This window comes from Plectropomus leopardus, chromosome 15 (assembly GCF_026936395.1).
Source record: "Plectropomus leopardus strain MGB_pleo_1.0 chromosome 15, ASM2693639v1, whole genome shotgun sequence".
NCBI classification, from domain to species: Eukaryota; Metazoa; Chordata; class Actinopteri; order Perciformes; family Serranidae; genus Plectropomus; species Plectropomus leopardus.
Window position 1 is genome coordinate 32,023,798 of NC_142190.1, and position 17,031 is coordinate 32,040,828.

General features: G+C 37.0%; 1 protein-coding gene across 4 annotated transcripts in view; it reads right to left on the bottom strand.

The window, feature by feature from the left end:
• pknox2 (pbx/knotted 1 homeobox 2) overlaps positions 1 to 17,031 on the bottom strand; it is a 165,355-nt gene that overhangs the window by 20,024 nt on the left and 128,300 nt on the right. For all 4 annotated transcript variants that reach the window (XM_088088366.1, XM_088088365.1, XM_088088362.1 and 1 more), the window contains 4 exons: positions 11,538 to 11,709; positions 5,376 to 5,561; positions 5,063 to 5,198; positions 186 to 283 (listed from right to left, as the gene is read on the bottom strand). In XM_088088366.1, the coding sequence (XP_087944492.1) occupies positions 186 to 283; positions 5,063 to 5,198; positions 5,376 to 5,561; positions 11,538 to 11,709 (592 nt within the window). The remainder of the gene's footprint in view (positions 1 to 185; positions 284 to 5,062; positions 5,199 to 5,375; positions 5,562 to 11,537; positions 11,710 to 17,031) is intronic.

Consider the following 17,031-nt stretch of genomic DNA (forward strand, 5'->3'; position numbering starts at 1 on the left):
TTTCCATTTTGTCTGTCAGCGGGGGGGGGGGCTGAGTTCAGACAGAGACAATGAAAGGCGCCCAGGGGGGTTTCTGTGAGGTGCAAAGAGGCTCCTTTTAATAATAACAAATTGAGAGTTGGTGGAGAGGGTGCAGGGAGGAAATCAAGGTGCCAGCCAAAGCATCAGCGGTCACACGGCTTTACCTGTGAGTTCTGGATCTGAATGGTTCCCGGCGGCAGCGCCTGCGTTAACACTTGCCCTTGCGATGTCACCATGGCAACCGGCTGGTACAGGGTCCCACCTGAGGGGATAATTTGCCGTCATGAGTATCAAGTGGCTTCAGCAGCTACTGGCAGCCACATCTCACACTACCACCAGAGCCTTATTAACTTCTTGTCAGCCCCGCAAACAACAACAAGGCAAACAAGAGACGAAATGATTAAATTCAAGGTGCGTCAATGTCCTTTAACCCAGAAAAAAAAACAGAAAAAGAAGAAGGGAGTGTGTTTTTGCTTCTGGCTTAATTAGTCTTGATCAAGACACTCTTATCACAGTCTGTTTGAGCTCTTCAGTGTGTAGTGATCAAAGGCAGATATTGATTTATTTTGGGTTTAAAGGGATTTCCAGAGGGCAGGATTAACATTTCACTGTACAGGCTTGACATTAGAAGAAACTATCCGCCAAGCGCCTTGTGAAGGATACTATCATGGATTGGACACACATTTACACAAAGCTCCGTCACCGCAGATGCTTTTTGAGAACATTAAATCTGTAGCATTAAAATTTTATGATCCATTGCAGAATGGAGTGTACTGTTTACGCTTGGGCTTAGTGTTAAGGTTGTTTTTTTTTTGTTTTTTTTTAAATATCTTTATTTCAAACATGGTAAATAAAAATAAGACAACAAAATAAAAACATGAGCAAAAACAACAACATCAGAATGGCCACCGTACATATTCAGTAAATGGTTGAAATTAAAAACAAAACTTATTTTTCTAAACAAAACCTCCTACACATATTTGACAGTATGGATTATTAAGTCATGATAAATACTACCAGGTATCAACAAATAGTTGATACCTGGTAGCAAACTACTTAAAAAACAACAACTTTTTTTTACATTACAGGGAAAATAAGTGGAAAAATAAAAACAGATAAGGAGCAGAGCAAACAGAAAAAAAATCAAACAAACAGATAAATATAAGGCCATGGGATATTTAAAGCGTAAGGGAAATTTTTCCTAATTTACAGTAGGTTAATATACATGAAACAAACAGTGATTGTGAAAGATCTGTCTCATTGGCTAAATAATTGCACCATTTTCCCACACTTTTTTTTTCCTAAATCATTTTGAAGTCGTATGGAGTCATCTATTCTCGGAGATGTAAGTGTTGAACAAAAGGCAGGTTTCAATTACAGATTTGTTCAACACTTAAGCAATATTTTTGAAATGTCAGTTAAACACAATGACTGTGTTTCCATTGAGTGATGTTCTGCAACTTCTCCTCTGGTGATACCATTCCAAGAAGCATGGTAATGGAAAGGCCACGTATGAGGAATTTCTGGGAGGTGATAGTCCACAATTCACAGAGGAATTTTTGATTCAAAACTTCTGGATGATCTGCTCAACTTTTGAAGAGTTATGTGATGCAATAACAGCTCTTGTAGCTCCCGCTGCATCATGAAGGAGCCAGTTCCTAGCACATAGCCATAGCATCATATGACCTATAAAAGCCAGTTTCAAGTGTTTCCATTGCAGTTTTGTGAAATACAGCCTTTTCAAATCGCCTGAAATACCACCTCATGCGAGCGTCAAAACTGTTGCGACAAATGGGAGTTTTTTTCCCGAAATTGACGCGTTTCCAGTAGACATAGTTTATATTTGCAGTTTCAGTTTGTGCAGTTTTAGGGTTAATGGAAACCTGCCTAATGTTGACAAAAACAGGCCAGCAGTGGGGAGGCAGTAAACTATTTAATGTTCCACACCTCGAGTGTCAGCTTGTCAGTTTCAAATGTCATTTCATCACAACTCAAGTGCTCTAATTAACTCTGCAATAGAAATGGTCAATCAGGGCCTACATTGGTATTTTTGCTTATGTGATGTCATTTCTTGAAGTATCTGCAAATGCTTCATATCTCTAATATCTATACAACCTAAGCTAAAAGGTTATGTAAGTCAGTTAACCATAATACTTGATAAAACTATGGAACTTGTGTCATTGAAAACAAAATACAAATATTGGACGTTTTATTTTATTCGATTTTATAAAATAAACACACAAAACACATTGATCTAAAAGATTTTTAAATGTAGAAACATGCACTAAATATTTCTTAACAATCCATAAGTTATGTGAACTATGTACATTATTTAGTTTTGGATATATGCTCATTTTTATGAGCAGAGAGCAAAGAAATTGTGATGGATTCATCATTAATTCCTCTGGTGCCACTGCATGTATATGCACCGCAGGTCACGTGGCGCAATGACATCATTATGAGATGTAATGGAAGATGGAAGCCTTAGCTTTCTACAGCAATAAGAATAACTTTTTTACCTATTCTGCTGCGTATGTTAGATCGACATATCTGGGATGATACAAACCATGATCTCCTGTGGCCATGACATGGGAATTCGTGGTAAAGTACGTCGTTATTACGGCAACATACCATATTTGTGCCACATGTAAGGTAAGGTAACATAAGGTCAGGAGGTGATGACATGAAAGATAGAAGCCCTAATTTAAGAATGAAAGTTCTATTATTCTTTATCTATCTATCTATCTATCTATCTATCTAGCTATCTAGCTATCTATCTATATATATATATATATATATATATATATATATATATATATATATATATATATATATATATATATATATATATATATATATATATATATATACATATTTATGGAAAAAGCTATCTCTGTGACTATCACAGGGAAATACCAGTGTACTTCCTGCAAAATATCATGTCTACACACGGCACCTAAGGTAAGGTAACATAAGGTCAGGACATGATGAAAGACAGAAGCCTTAACTTACTAAAGCCTTCTCTGACTAAGAGAAATTGTAACATTTAACAAAATAACAAGGCAGAGGAGAAGAACATTAATAAAGACACACAATACAAATGATGAAAAATATCAAATGGAGTAAATTAGAATTAAAATAAGCTATTTCAGCTGGGCAGCAGCACTTTGGATAAGATGGAAAATGAAATTATGATTCTTTATAACTAAAACATGAATACAGGTAATTGCAGTAGTCTAAACTACAGTGCATGGAAGCATGAAATACTGTCTCAAAAGCTATGAGTTAAAAATTATATAATCTCGGTTAGGGCTCAGCTGGAGCGAGCATGATCTACCCTTTCACTTGATTTTCAAACAAAAGTTTAGAGTCAGATATTACTCCCATGTTGCATACCCCATCCTTTGTGACTGGACAGGAGGAGCGAAAGACGCTGGGTCACATAGAAGGAATTCAATTTAGATTGTTCAGTTCTGATTGGTTAAGATTTGGGACATCTAAGAAGTTTTTAATATCCAACGCACATAACAAAATCTGGGTTAATTTAGCTTTGTCATCAGGTCTATGGCAGACATACAGCTGTCATCAGCAGCTCCCAACTTTCATGGAGGCCAAACAGTGGGATTACAAATTTGGAATAAAAAAAGAAAGATTACAGACTTGCAATTACAAGTCTGTCATATGATTCCATGGAGCCCTTTTTTCCCCCGAATATTGAAAAAGAGACTTTTGTAAATCAGTCGATACATTTTCTGGAGTGACTGCAAATGAATCTTTTCACTATCAGTATTTGATCAGTTTTTAGGGATAATATCTAGAAAGTGTTAAAGAGCCATATGTTTAAACTAATTTATCCACATTTACGTTAGGGGAACGCTAAACAGGAAGCAGCCAACTTGGCTTGCAGAAGTCTACAATAACTGCTGTATGGGCCAAACAATGCTAAAGCAGTACCGACCATCCAGGTAATTTCATACAATTCAACTGAACATTTTGGCTTCATGCACCACAGGGCATCTATTGTAGGTATTATCTGGGTCCTGTCTCCAAGGCTGCATCAAGGTCTCTTTATACATCTGTGGTATTCACTCTAAAACTTGGAGTTTCAAACATAATTTCTCTACCTTTTGATTCTGTGTTTTCCCCTGACAATGACAGGATGAACTAAGACCAGTAACTTTTGAGTATCAGAATGTCACAAATCTTCCACCATGCATTCAGACAGTACTGCAGGTCAGTGCTGGCAAATAAAAAAAAAGTAGTCCATTTGAAAATGAAAGATTTAGAGATTTTAGACAATATGTTTCCATTTACTGGTAATAGAGGAATTGTGAAAAAAATTGGTGCTTAGTAAAAGCAGGTGTGACCATGAAACCTAAAAAAATCATAATACGTCTGAATAAAGAAGCTCCACTGTCTGTGTGAAGTGAAACTTGTCTGACCAGAGAGGCCTGAACCAATCACAGTCCCATGGATATTATTAGCGGATTTTACTATTAACGGGGAATATGAGAAATTCAGTTGTTCCCTGCATTTAACCCCTTGAAACATGGACAAGTAAGATTGAATTCTTTAAAAAAAACATGGGAAGAAGGTGATGTGCAACTTATAAAGAAATGACCGAATAAATAGCAAGAAAGTAATAAAATGTCAAAAAAATATATATACAAAGAGCTGACAAGTAAAAAAACAAACAAAAAAAAAAAATGAGATGACCTAAAAAAGTGCTAAAAAATATGATAATTATGTTAAATGATTTTAAACATCTAATTATTCTAATTGTAAATATATTTAAATTTTAAAGCACATTGGCTTTTCCTCATGTTATCAAAAGAAATCTAACCAATTTGCTCAGGGCTCAATGGTTTAAATACTTGTGAAGTGTAATCGCAGCACAGCAAAAGTGATGGCGGTCCAGGTTTTAAAGGGTTAAATTTCATATTCAAACTTGAAATACTAAAATGACACTACTAAATAAATATTGCATGTGTATGTGTCAGAGTTCCTATATTTTGATGTTTGTATGTGATCACATGCTTACCTGATACCACTTGAGAGTTGATGGTAGTCATGGCGACATTGCCCTGTTGCAGACCCCCGGCGGGCACCACAATCCCTGAAGGGTTAACAGAGCTGGAGACAGAGGTCATGGATGGAGAGGAGGTCTGAATTAGTTCCTGGGGGATCACAGAGAGACACTAGTGAGCAAATGTGAAGAGGTAACTCTACTCTTTGTGACTGAAACACTCCCAGAAGCAAAAATCTAGCTGCTGATCAATGGTGGTTTCTTGGGAAATGCTACTTAGAGAGAAATACCATAGAAGAACTGGGGATCCACAGAGACCACGACTGACCTGCTGCATGTTGAGACTGGTGTGTGATGGAGAGTAGGGTCCTCCCAGGTCGTTACGAAGGAGATTGTCGCTGTGCATCTTGGTCTTGAGGCAGGTGATGTAACGGTTGCAGAAATCTTTACAGAGCTCATTGACCTTCTCTAACTCTAATAGGTGGATTCGCAACACCTGAATGGCTTTTACCATCTGGAGGAAACAGAGACAAACCAGAAATAGATCAAAGTCACCACATACTACGCAACTAAATCATCTTTTTCTTTTTTTTTTTGCTTTTAATTTTAAAACACAATTCATGCATTTTTTTCCAAAGTTTAAGGTATTTTTTAGGAGGAAATACCTCTTTGAATTTATCGAATAGAATTAAATGAGCTTTATTTTTCCACAAAATATACAGAAATAGGTCTAATGTAAATGTCAAGGAGTTTAAAAGTGGAACAAGTCTATTAGTCTACAGCTATGCTAATGGCTCTGTGTGTCTCCATGAAGCATATTGCTACTTTGAGCTAAATGCTACCTGAATACTCAAAATCACAATCTTAGCATGCTGATTATTCATTCATATATTGTCCATAACCACTTGTCCTCGTAAGGGTCGCAGGGGGGCTGGAGCCAATCCCAGCTGTCACCGGGCGGAAGGCGGGGTACACCCTGGACAGGTCGCCAGACTATCGCAGGCTGGACACATATAGACAGACAACCTTTCACGCTCACAGTCACACCTAAGGGCAATTTAGAGTCACCAATTAACCTGACATGCATGTCTTTGGACTGTGGGAGGAAGCCGGAGCACCCGGAGAGAACCCACGCAGACACGGGGAGAACATGCAAACTCTGCACAGAAGGGCCCCCACCCACGAACTGAACCCCGTTACGCTGATTTTTACAGAAATAAATGATCTTTACAATGTTAACCATCTATCTAAGCTGGGTGCTGTAGCATGTAGAAACATTTGCTAATTAGCACTAAACACAAAGTACAGATCAGGCTGCTGGGTTTTTCATGAACCAAACCAAAAAAACTGTTGGGCCAAAGTAAATACTTGACTTGTAGGCAGTGTTAGATGAAAAGTCAGGAAATCAGTATATCATAAAAACTATAAGGATGCATCCTCTGAGCACTATGAATATCTGTATCAATTTTCAAGGCAATCCATTAAATAGTTGTTGAGGTATTTCAGCCATGCTGGTGGGACTATGACGGAAAAAAATCAGAGGCATTCACCCTCAGAAAAAATAAAAAAGTAAATAAGTAAATAAATAAATAATTTGAAACATTAATCTGTCCATTAATTAACATCAAATCTAAAATGATTTACAAATTAGCGAAGTTGCTACTGAATTTGCAACATTTTTTAAAATAAAGTTGCAGGCTGTTTGAGACAAAGAAATAAAACAAAACAAAACAAATGAGATATCTCCCAAGATATCATGAGGTCAAAATGAATGGATAAAAATGTGCTCTAAATTATACAAATGCACAGAGGATCACCCACATTAGCCCTGGAAAAACACACATCTGACCACAGCATTTGTCCTCACAACTGAAATTTAGATTTCACTTTGGTGGAAGTGACCCCTGGGCTTGCTTGCACACATTTTCTTAACAACCTATATTTAGTATTTTGCCAATGTGTGTCCGAAACTACTAGGAGCACAATCAAGTCCTTATCCTTTCATCCTTCACTCTCCCAAAGATCCAGCCTCTAATATGTGATGCTAAGAGGTTAAACGTGAAGCTTCTCCACTTTCTGTCTGTTGGGCCGGCTTTATAATATTTATTAATATTTAAACAAATTAAGTGGCTTATTTTCAGCAAAACATCTGATCTGATGATTTTAAACATGTAAAAAAGAAAATAAAGAAATTATTATACAAACAAGCAGACACACAAATAAAAGTAATATTTACAGACAACTAAAAACATAAAGCAAAATAAATGGTTACACATAATGATCTGGTTTACATATTCGAAAAGGTGTAAGAAGTATTTAATCCCACCCCTCCTCCATAACTCATTAAATTTTAATTAACCAGCTTCCTTATTAATTTAAACCTAAACTCTAATTAACTAAACATATATGCATACACCATAGAATGTATATAAAGATGAACGACTTGACAGCTCCCCCAAAGTGAGATTATTCAATCTGTAACGCCCCCTGGTGTCTGTCTGCAGTATAAGTCATAAAGCCCACCCCTCTATGTTAGTGAATGGACACAGGGCAAAATAAAAACTCAAAGTAAATGCCAAAAACATTTTTCCCAAAAATAGTTTCTGTCTCTGAAGGTAGTTCTCATCACTCTAATGTTTGTTCAAGTGATTGTTTTTATAAGTTCGGTTTTAATGAGTTAAATTATACAAAAGTGGCTTTCCTGCCATGATTGACAGCCATGACAGCCAATCCGTGTGCTCGCATTCAATGGGGCTGCTCACGATTGGTCGGACGGGTGTTTGGATGGGAACTCCCCATTGCAGACATCTGCAATGCAGGGCTGTCAATGACATCACCCTCGCAAGATGGCAACACTTGTATCCCAGATATTTTTACCTCACTTCAGCACAGCGGGTGTTAGTGGGAGCGTGTCGTCCATCTTTATTTACAGTCTATGGCAAAAAACCACATACCCAAAATCTAAATCTACAATTTCTAGATAACTAGTAAAAATAAATATTTCTGTACATTCCTGTACCTGCTGAAAATCCTGATTTTTGCATTATTTAAAACTGGTTTTTATTTGGATGTTGCTTTAGCTTCACATTAAAACGTCCATAGTTTCACTCCACAGATTTGTATACAAAAATGTCATGCTGGTACAAACGCTGTTAGTTTTGAAATTCAAATTTCCCCTTTAATTGGAACCACTCTCAATCACTCAGCATTTTTTTAATATTTAGTGGCAGTATTTTTAGCCTTAAAAATTATTTGTGCCATTTGAAAGTCCAGAAGATCTGTAAATTTCAATCGTTTTGACTGTATGAATTATGAGTTAATGTGATCCAGATACCCGGCATTGTGAATGATCTGTATTGCTCTTTTTTGGAAAACAGAAAGAAAACATAATTAACTTTTGTAGTTGTTGCCCTAAACCTCTGCACAGTAATTTAAATATGGTAAATCTATTTAACAGAAGCGAATACAGAGTGATTTCTGATCCCGAACCTGCTTTGCTTTGCTTATTGCTGGAATCTATTTTGACAGTTTATTTTGTACATGTTTACTGTGTTATTTTATGCAGACTTTTGAAATGAGGAAACATTTGTATGAAACCTCCTTTTTTTCATTATAAAAACCTAAACACAGAGTATTTTGGGAGGGAGATCACAGGGAAGCTAAAAGTTTCTACTGAGGTAAATGACCATCGCTAAAAACAAGCTAGGCTAGCATTACTTAATGTTGGCTATATTGTATATAATTTCCCATTAATATATCACAATATTAGACATGTATTTTCTGATTTAAAAAGTGATGGTACAAATGGAGGAAGATAGCAGGTAGACTACACATCCATCTTTTACATCTCCAGTCTGATCTCCAGCACACAGCTGATAGCTATGTGGTTTGTTTACATGAAGTAACAGAGGTGCAGATTGAGCTGATTCAGTGTGGACACAGATCTCTGGTGTTACGCAATGTTTTATGATAGTTAGACGCTGGCTTCGATGCACGAGGGTCTCGGGGGTCTGAGACCCCTTGATTGACACTAGAGACACCCTGAAAGCCCTAACTGCAACATTTTGGGGGGGTCTCTTGAAAAATCTTTAAAACAACTATTTCTTACTGAAAATGCCATTTGAAAGTTCACTGTGTTTGTAGTAATTATTGAAATAGCAAACTACTTATTGCAAATAAGAATACACAAAAATATTGCCTCTAGGAAATGCTCCCTCTATGGGTTGCGCTGTTTCAAATGATCCATAAACTATGACCTAACGTAACCCAGCCATACAGCCTGAAAGCAGCAGACAATTTTCCGCCTCAACATGGTTACACTTGGTTAAAAAGTGTGGACTCAGTAAGCCTAGCTACGAGTTGGGAAAATATCAAATGTCAAAGAGAAGGCAAAGTTCGTTGACTTTGGTTGAGACAGAGATGCGGTGGCAGCTCCGAGCATAAGCGAGTGAACACCTGCTGTGCTTGAGGTGAAAATTTGTACAGAAACATTTTTGTGTGCTTATGTCAGGTTGAGTGCATGTGTGTGTGCACAAGAAACGCAAAGGTGCTGAGCGGATTTGCTGTAGCAGCAGAGCATAGTTATGTGGGTTGTGTAGATGTGTGAATGGCCTTATTGTTAATGATACAAGCCTTGGTGATGTATGTGTTAAGCATGTATATGCAGTTGTTATAATCTTGTATATTGCGTCATGAATCTGTGTAAGACTGTAACACTGGAGCATTAAATAGGAGGGACCCCCTGATTGCCAGCGATAATTTGCACACTGGTTAGATGCTTGTATTCTGATGGGACACGGTGCCATTGTATCCCACTCAGGACTGACTACTGAACCATGTGGGACAATTCAGTAAACTGGCCTGCTCTGGTCTTTGGCATGATATCAAACCGATATGAACATTTTAACACTAGTCCAACCTCAGTAGTTCCTCCATGTTTTTAGGCATGAATCCTGCAGTTAACATACAGTATCCATGTAAATATGAATTTTCTTTTCTTCTGCAGTTATCTGACCATCAACAGTGTGACTTTTCTCCAGTCTGTGCAGCACTCCGTAGTGCTCTCTGTCAAAGTCACCACTCAAGGTCAACAGAATGGACAGAAAAGTGCTTGGCCAAGGAGGAGATAAATCAGCTAATTAAACTGCGCTCACTTAATCAAGGGACCAGTAACTCTTTGCCCATTGCAGCCAGTCAGGCCCAGTGTAACATTACTGTCCTGTGGAAGAGTTAGTGCCCTCTGGGAGGGATGCCCGTACCCAGTGCCTCATAAAACACACAGATGCAGAGTTAATTGACTGTTCAGCACTTGTCGGCCTGCCGTCCCAAGCACTGTAATGGCAAGAGTGCACTTTTTTCCCCCTTGTCTCTGTCTTTGTCTCTGTCTGCCTTCAACTCCTCCCCACCTTTTTCTCAGTGAACATGATCAGCATCCTCCTTCTCTTAATTTGTAATTACTGCTGGCAGTTGTGTGAGGGGAAGTGCAGGGGGAGGATGAGAAAGATTACATGAAAAAGGAGGGAATGATTAGGAGTAGTAATGATGGGATGCACTGCAAACACACAAACTGGCATTTCTACACCATAAGTCGTTGTTTTCTCTCTTATTCTTCATTTCTATTGAGCAGGCACCTTAATTTGAAACCTGGCAAATTGGCTTGATTTCTTTTAAAAAACAAGGGAGGAGGGCAATAAGCAACATAAGAAGAAATGACAAAGAAAGTGGCAAGAGAATAGTAAAAAATAAATAAATAAAAATAATAAAAAAACAAAGAGGGTACAAGAAAATTCCCTGAAAATTAGCAAAAAATTTACAAATGAAGACATAAAAAATAACCACAACCAACCAATCAAAATAAATGAATAAAAATAAAATTTAAAAAATGGTAAAGTAAAATGAAAGTAGTGACATGATTTTTTTTTTTTTAAATAAAAACTAATTTTAAATACATGCTCTGATCATTTTAAATATAGTTATATTTTTTCCAAAGCTTTTTATTTATTTTCTAAGTCTACTAATTTGTGATTTGTAGGACATTTCTTGCCACAAAGCTCATTAAAACATGGATTAGTTATTTATTAAACCTGGGGTAATTATTTATTTATTTGGCTGGTAAGTAAACTGGTGGTTTGTTTGTACTTAAGTTGGAAATAAATTTGGGAATTTATTGAAATAATACATGAGTTACAAGAAAAAGTAAGAAAGGGATAGGGATATATATAAGTTACTTTTACCTACTCTTTTTTTAGACACTGTACTTTTGTTTTTTGTTTGTGTTTATAATATGTTTTAATTTTTTAGTTCGAAATAAAGTCATTTATTCATTCATTGTCTTTTCTGCTAAGGGTTCAGTGGTTTACATACATGCAAAAGGTGTCTGAAGCAGCACACAAGTGATGTCGCCAAAGAAGCACCACAATATAATGACTTCTGAAAATCAAAGCCCATGTTGGGTTAATGTTTGCTCTGTATGTCACAGAGTTAAGCTTACCAAGTTGTCCAGCTCTGGGTCTTCACTGAAGAAGGGCTTGTGTTCTCTCTCCTGCTGGTGCACAAAGTTTTCAATGTCCACGTCAAAGCTGGCTGATGTGATGCATTCGGATCCCTGCGTGGCCTGCTCACATTTCTCAAACAACAACGCCAGCAGTGGGAACAACGGATGTCTGAGGAGAAAGACGGACAGGAACAATATGTGTCAGTGGGTTTCCTCATGTTTTCATGGACAAAATTTCAAAACTTTTCTATGACTTTTCAAGGACCCGTAAAAAAAACAAAAACTGCCTTGTGTGTTTTAAAACATAACAGATTTAAACACTGTTCATACATAATTACAGGAAAAGGATATACATGATGGGAGATGAACCCAGAAAAAATGTTAGGTCGACAGCTACAAAAAATACATTTTGCATTTATAACGTAGGAGGTAATCCACTGCAGATTACAGCAACAATTTCATTACACACAACAAAATTTGATGACTTTTCCAAAACTTTCAATGATTTTCATTAATTCCATGACTTTTCCATGTTTTCCATGACCATGGGAACCCTCTACAGATGTTGTCTTCCATCTTAATTTATGCCTACATGATTGATTGTGTATTACCAGGAAATAGTGCATCAAGCCATAATGGGAGCTTTAAAAAATCTTAATATCTCTCACAGCATTTAAGTTACACAAAAAGGTCATCCATGCATTGTAGGAGTTTGGGACATTTTGTGTTTTACAATTTATGAAATTGCTGCAGCCACTAACTTGTCTGCTCTACTTTTATGTCAACTTGATGTTTCCTACATGTCCCAGAAAGCCTTATCACAGACAAAAACAATGGGTGTGAGCTCTCTATCAAAGCTGGATGTGCTGATATAAACTCCTTGTTTCTTGATTCTTAAGGGTTAACAACAACAACAACAAAAAATCTGCAATCAGTGTTTTACATGTAGTTGAAATGAGGATTATATTGTTGTTTAATCAACTAAATTTGTGTGTTTTGCAGTGCAACACCTGGCTCATTCATCAAAATATTTTTTACATTTTATTTGTTTGTTTATTATTATTGTTTATTTTATTTTAACATTATTTGTTGTAGTAAATCGAGAATGTGCTGGAAACCGTGGTAATTGTAGCATCATAGCATCATCTGTTTCCTCATGAAAACTAGGTTTTTGACATTATTACAGTTTACCATGGAGTTGTTTACTTGGTCATCCAGATACTGTTTAAAAGCTACAAACTCAAAATAATTCCACCTCCTGAAAGTAATTTGGTCATTCATACTGTATATGTAATCGGTATTTTAAAATCAAGAACAATGTCAGACTTGACCATTGGAATGCTTTGTTCTCAGGCGTCTCAGAGAAATCTTTGAACAAACTTCCGATGACCCTTAAGATCCTCTATTTATCTGATCTACTAATTGTCCCCCAGAGTAGAACTAAAAAGTATGGTGATACGTTCTGTGCCATTGGCCCTCGTCTGTTTCCGCTTGTCTTCTATCTGTTTTTCTCATCTTATTAATCACTGTCACTTATTAATCAGTGTCACTTGTCATATGAACTGTGCTATACAAAGCAAGTTATTATTATAATTATTTGTATTGATCAGAGGAGTGTCAGTGTTTGTTCTTTCAGCTACAATACTGTTTTTTCCCCAGTTTCTAGCAGCATCTCTTCTCAGCTTCTTTATGTTTTTAAGTTTCCACTTTGAAAGACACACTACGAGCGTGATTTTCTCTTTTGACACTTGACACCAGTGTTACTTTATTTGCACTAAGCACTCACTGTTCTAAAGTATTATGATGATATACTGACAGATAACTAGGCTGTATGCAGTAGAAAGATACAAATACTTTTGAAATTGCTGCTACATGAACATAGAAAACAGAGAAAAGGACACTTTTGCTTAAGAAGTAGAAAAACTAGAACTACCAGAATGCTGTGCGCCTGAGGTAATATGGATTGGTCTGTGTGAAACAATATTGGCCGGCCAGATCTCATGTTACAGTTAAATAGTGAGCTAAAACATGTTTCAGAAAACATCTGAGGCGAGAAATATGAAACTCAATAACAGATCCTGGTTTATATTCGATCAGCCCTGCTTAGTTTTACTGTTTGATCTCCATTTTTTTTTTTATTTGACTCCTCTCTGTCCGAGTTTGAGAGACAGAGAAAGAATGAGGCCTGTCTCTTGATTGGCTATTGGCTGTGTACTATTTGTGTACAGAGTGGTGGCGGCAGGTTTGATGGTGGTTGGTGGGCATTACAAAAATGTGGAAGTACAGCCTGTAGTTCAAGCAGCAGCCCCAAGGGCAAAACACCGCCACATTATGCAAAAATACATCATGTAGCAGTGTTTCGCCAGGGGATGAGAAGGGATATCTTGTCACTGGTTAGATGGTGGGAAGTTTACCACAATGTCCTGATGTCATATAAACAGATTCTTTTTTCCCCTTGTTCCTGCCCACTTTACCCTATGTAACCTAGATCGACATCACTTTACTTGCACTGCAGCCAGACACCTTTGATAAGTATTTAAACCTTTGAACCCTGATTAAACACAGAAGAAAAGGCCATGAGCAACTTGGCAAGAAATGTCCCACAAGTTGCAAAAAACTAGTCAAAATATCCAGAGCTGAATTGAAAGAATCATAATAATGCATTTAGTTTTTTGTTGTTTTTTTTCCAAAATTATTATATTTTTTAAGCAGTTAGTTAAGTTATTTCCTCTGATTTCCTTCCTTTACTTTTACATTTTTTAAATGTTATTAATTAATTTAGTTTTTGCTCATTTTCATGTCATCTACTTGTACTTTTTGGGTCATTTTTTTCATAAGTTGTTCACTGCATTCTTCTCATGTTTTTGAAAGAAATCAAAACGATTTGCCCAGGCTTTAAAGGGTTACAAAAAAGTGCTTGTGGCTAAACACCCCCCTTGACTGCAGGGTGCATGTCCATGTTGCCAGTGCAGTGCTCTGTCTATGGTCTTTTTACCTACACAAAGACGAATGAACATACTCTTGAAAGAGTAACTGGGGGTAACCTCTAGCTCACTGGGCAGAGCGTGCTGTTAACAGCATGGCAGCTCCATGACATTCCCTAAAGGACATGCTGAACATACGGCAAGGTTCAGCTCGAGATCAAAAAAAGATCTTTAAGTGGATAGGACATGGTCCAGTGACAGCACTAGGCTTCCCAGTGTCACCTACATTGTTACCATCTGCCTTTTATAGGGAATGTCACTCACACAAGATCCCCCAGATATACGGTGCAATGGTCCATACTGCACTGCTGTACAGGCTGTGACACACGCCAAATTATTGAGCATTTCCACACGAAAGAAAGCTGCTGCCCTAATGACCAGAGTGACAACACACAAACTCACAGGAGACTCAGAATAGATGAATATTTTAGCCCCAAAGACCTAAATGGTGACTTGTGTTCTCCTTTTATTCCATCCTGACTCTTTCTCTGCTCTCTGCCTACATCCTCTCACACGCTGTCCTTTGTGTTACCTTTGACTCAGAGGAAGCCCAGAGGAACTTCTCAAAATACGTCCCTGTCAAATTAATTATGATAAGGACTCTTGGCAGTATGTTATATAACTGCTGTAAGCTGCTTACTAGTGGCATATTTGATTATTTTCATCCATAACATCCACTGGTTTTAGCTGTACACAGGAATGAAGCCAAGTTTATTTGTGATGTTTCTATGATTTCAAAAGGCAAACAGCAGTGACATAGAACTAATTATTATTTTGGATATGGTCATTTCAGGATTTGAAATTCAAGACACTGTCATTCAAACACTGCTCACAGCTTTACAGCACATCCAGGACTGCTTCCTTATATTATGTAACCCTCTGAAACCTGGATCGACATCACTTCTATTGTGCTGCATTCAGACGCCTTTTACAAGTATTTAACCGTTTGAAACCTGGATCAAAATGCTGTGTTTAAACACCTTTCACAAGCATTTAAAATTTTGAAACCTAAGCACATTGTTGTGAAGCAATCAGCATCTTGCTATGAAATGTGCCGGCTTAAAAAAAAATGTGAAAGGCAATGAGAAAATGACCTGAAAATTGCTTTAAAAAATTAAATTAAATTGTTTTTAAAAGAATTCAACTAAAAAAAAAGCCAAAACAAGCAGTGTATTTTTGTAATTATTATATTTATATATTTAACATTAGTTACAAAAAAAGTTGTCATTCTTATTTATATCAATTATATTTTATTGTATTTTATCTTTTTTTTCAGGTAAAATCATGTTTTTATCATTTCTCTTTTCTTAAAGCCAAAAACAAGCCAATTTGCTCAGGCTTTTTAGATTTTAACTGGTGAGGCAAGCATCATGTGAGCATCAAGCATTTCCTGCTCAGATTCTGGATTGCATGAAAGCCCCTATGTGTGGAATATTAATATGATTGTAGCATCTTTCAAATGTATCTGATTGCAACAATTTGCTGTGAGTAAAAAAAAAAAACTAAAAAAAAAACTGAATAATGGTGAACAAGGTGCAATTTATGTGTTGCTTTCAGCCCATCAATCACAATCACAGCTGACTTTTTACAATAACTTTGGGGTAGAAAACTGCTGTGTCATATTCATATAATCAAATGGTACTGAGGAAACTCTGCCTTCATTGATTAGTTTGAAGCCACCTTAAAAGTCAGTGTTATCTTAAGTTTATGCTATATTTAGAATATCTTCACTGCTTACCGGCGGGGAGATGGGAAGCCCTTATATTAAAAACACCAGACTCCACGAAGAAACATTTCACTCCACTTAATGGCGGAGCTGCTGCTCTGCCGCTGCCTCCATGTTGTGGAAGGTAAAGAGGAGACAATATTTAAATATAGGGAACATTTAAACTGATATAGATTTTTTTTGGTGGCTAAAGTATGTTTTGCTGCTGCTGCGCCCACAGCAGGACATCACTTAGCTGTGGATAAGGTCCAGGTGTGAATATATGAGTTTGAAGACGGGTCACTAGCTCCTTTATACAACCTGTCTAAGGCTGGAGTGTTGCATCATTTTCCTGCCTTGTGTTATGTATTACACATACAAGCCTGTTGCAAAGATAGTTACAGGGCAGAGTCGATGTCTGGGTGAAATGACACTAGTGCTGACGCTGTTGTGTTACAATTTACAAATGTTTTGCTTATGGAACGCTGGCATGCTGTTTAAAGTCACACTTTGATTCAATGTAAAAAGTAGAGCTATCAAGCAATTAGAAAAATTAAACTAATTAATCACATGTTCTGTGATTAATTCATCCAAATTAATCGCACCCAACAAATTTTGCCGTAAAAGTATTTCGAAAACTTCAGTTCAAATTTATAAGCATATGTTCCACTCATTTATGAAGTTGTGCAGCTCCTGCATTGTCAACAGCACAGCCCTGCAAATATTAATTATTAATAAATAAAATGCCTTGCGTCAAGAACTGATGGGATTCTGTCAACAGAGACGTTGTGAGAGGACTTTT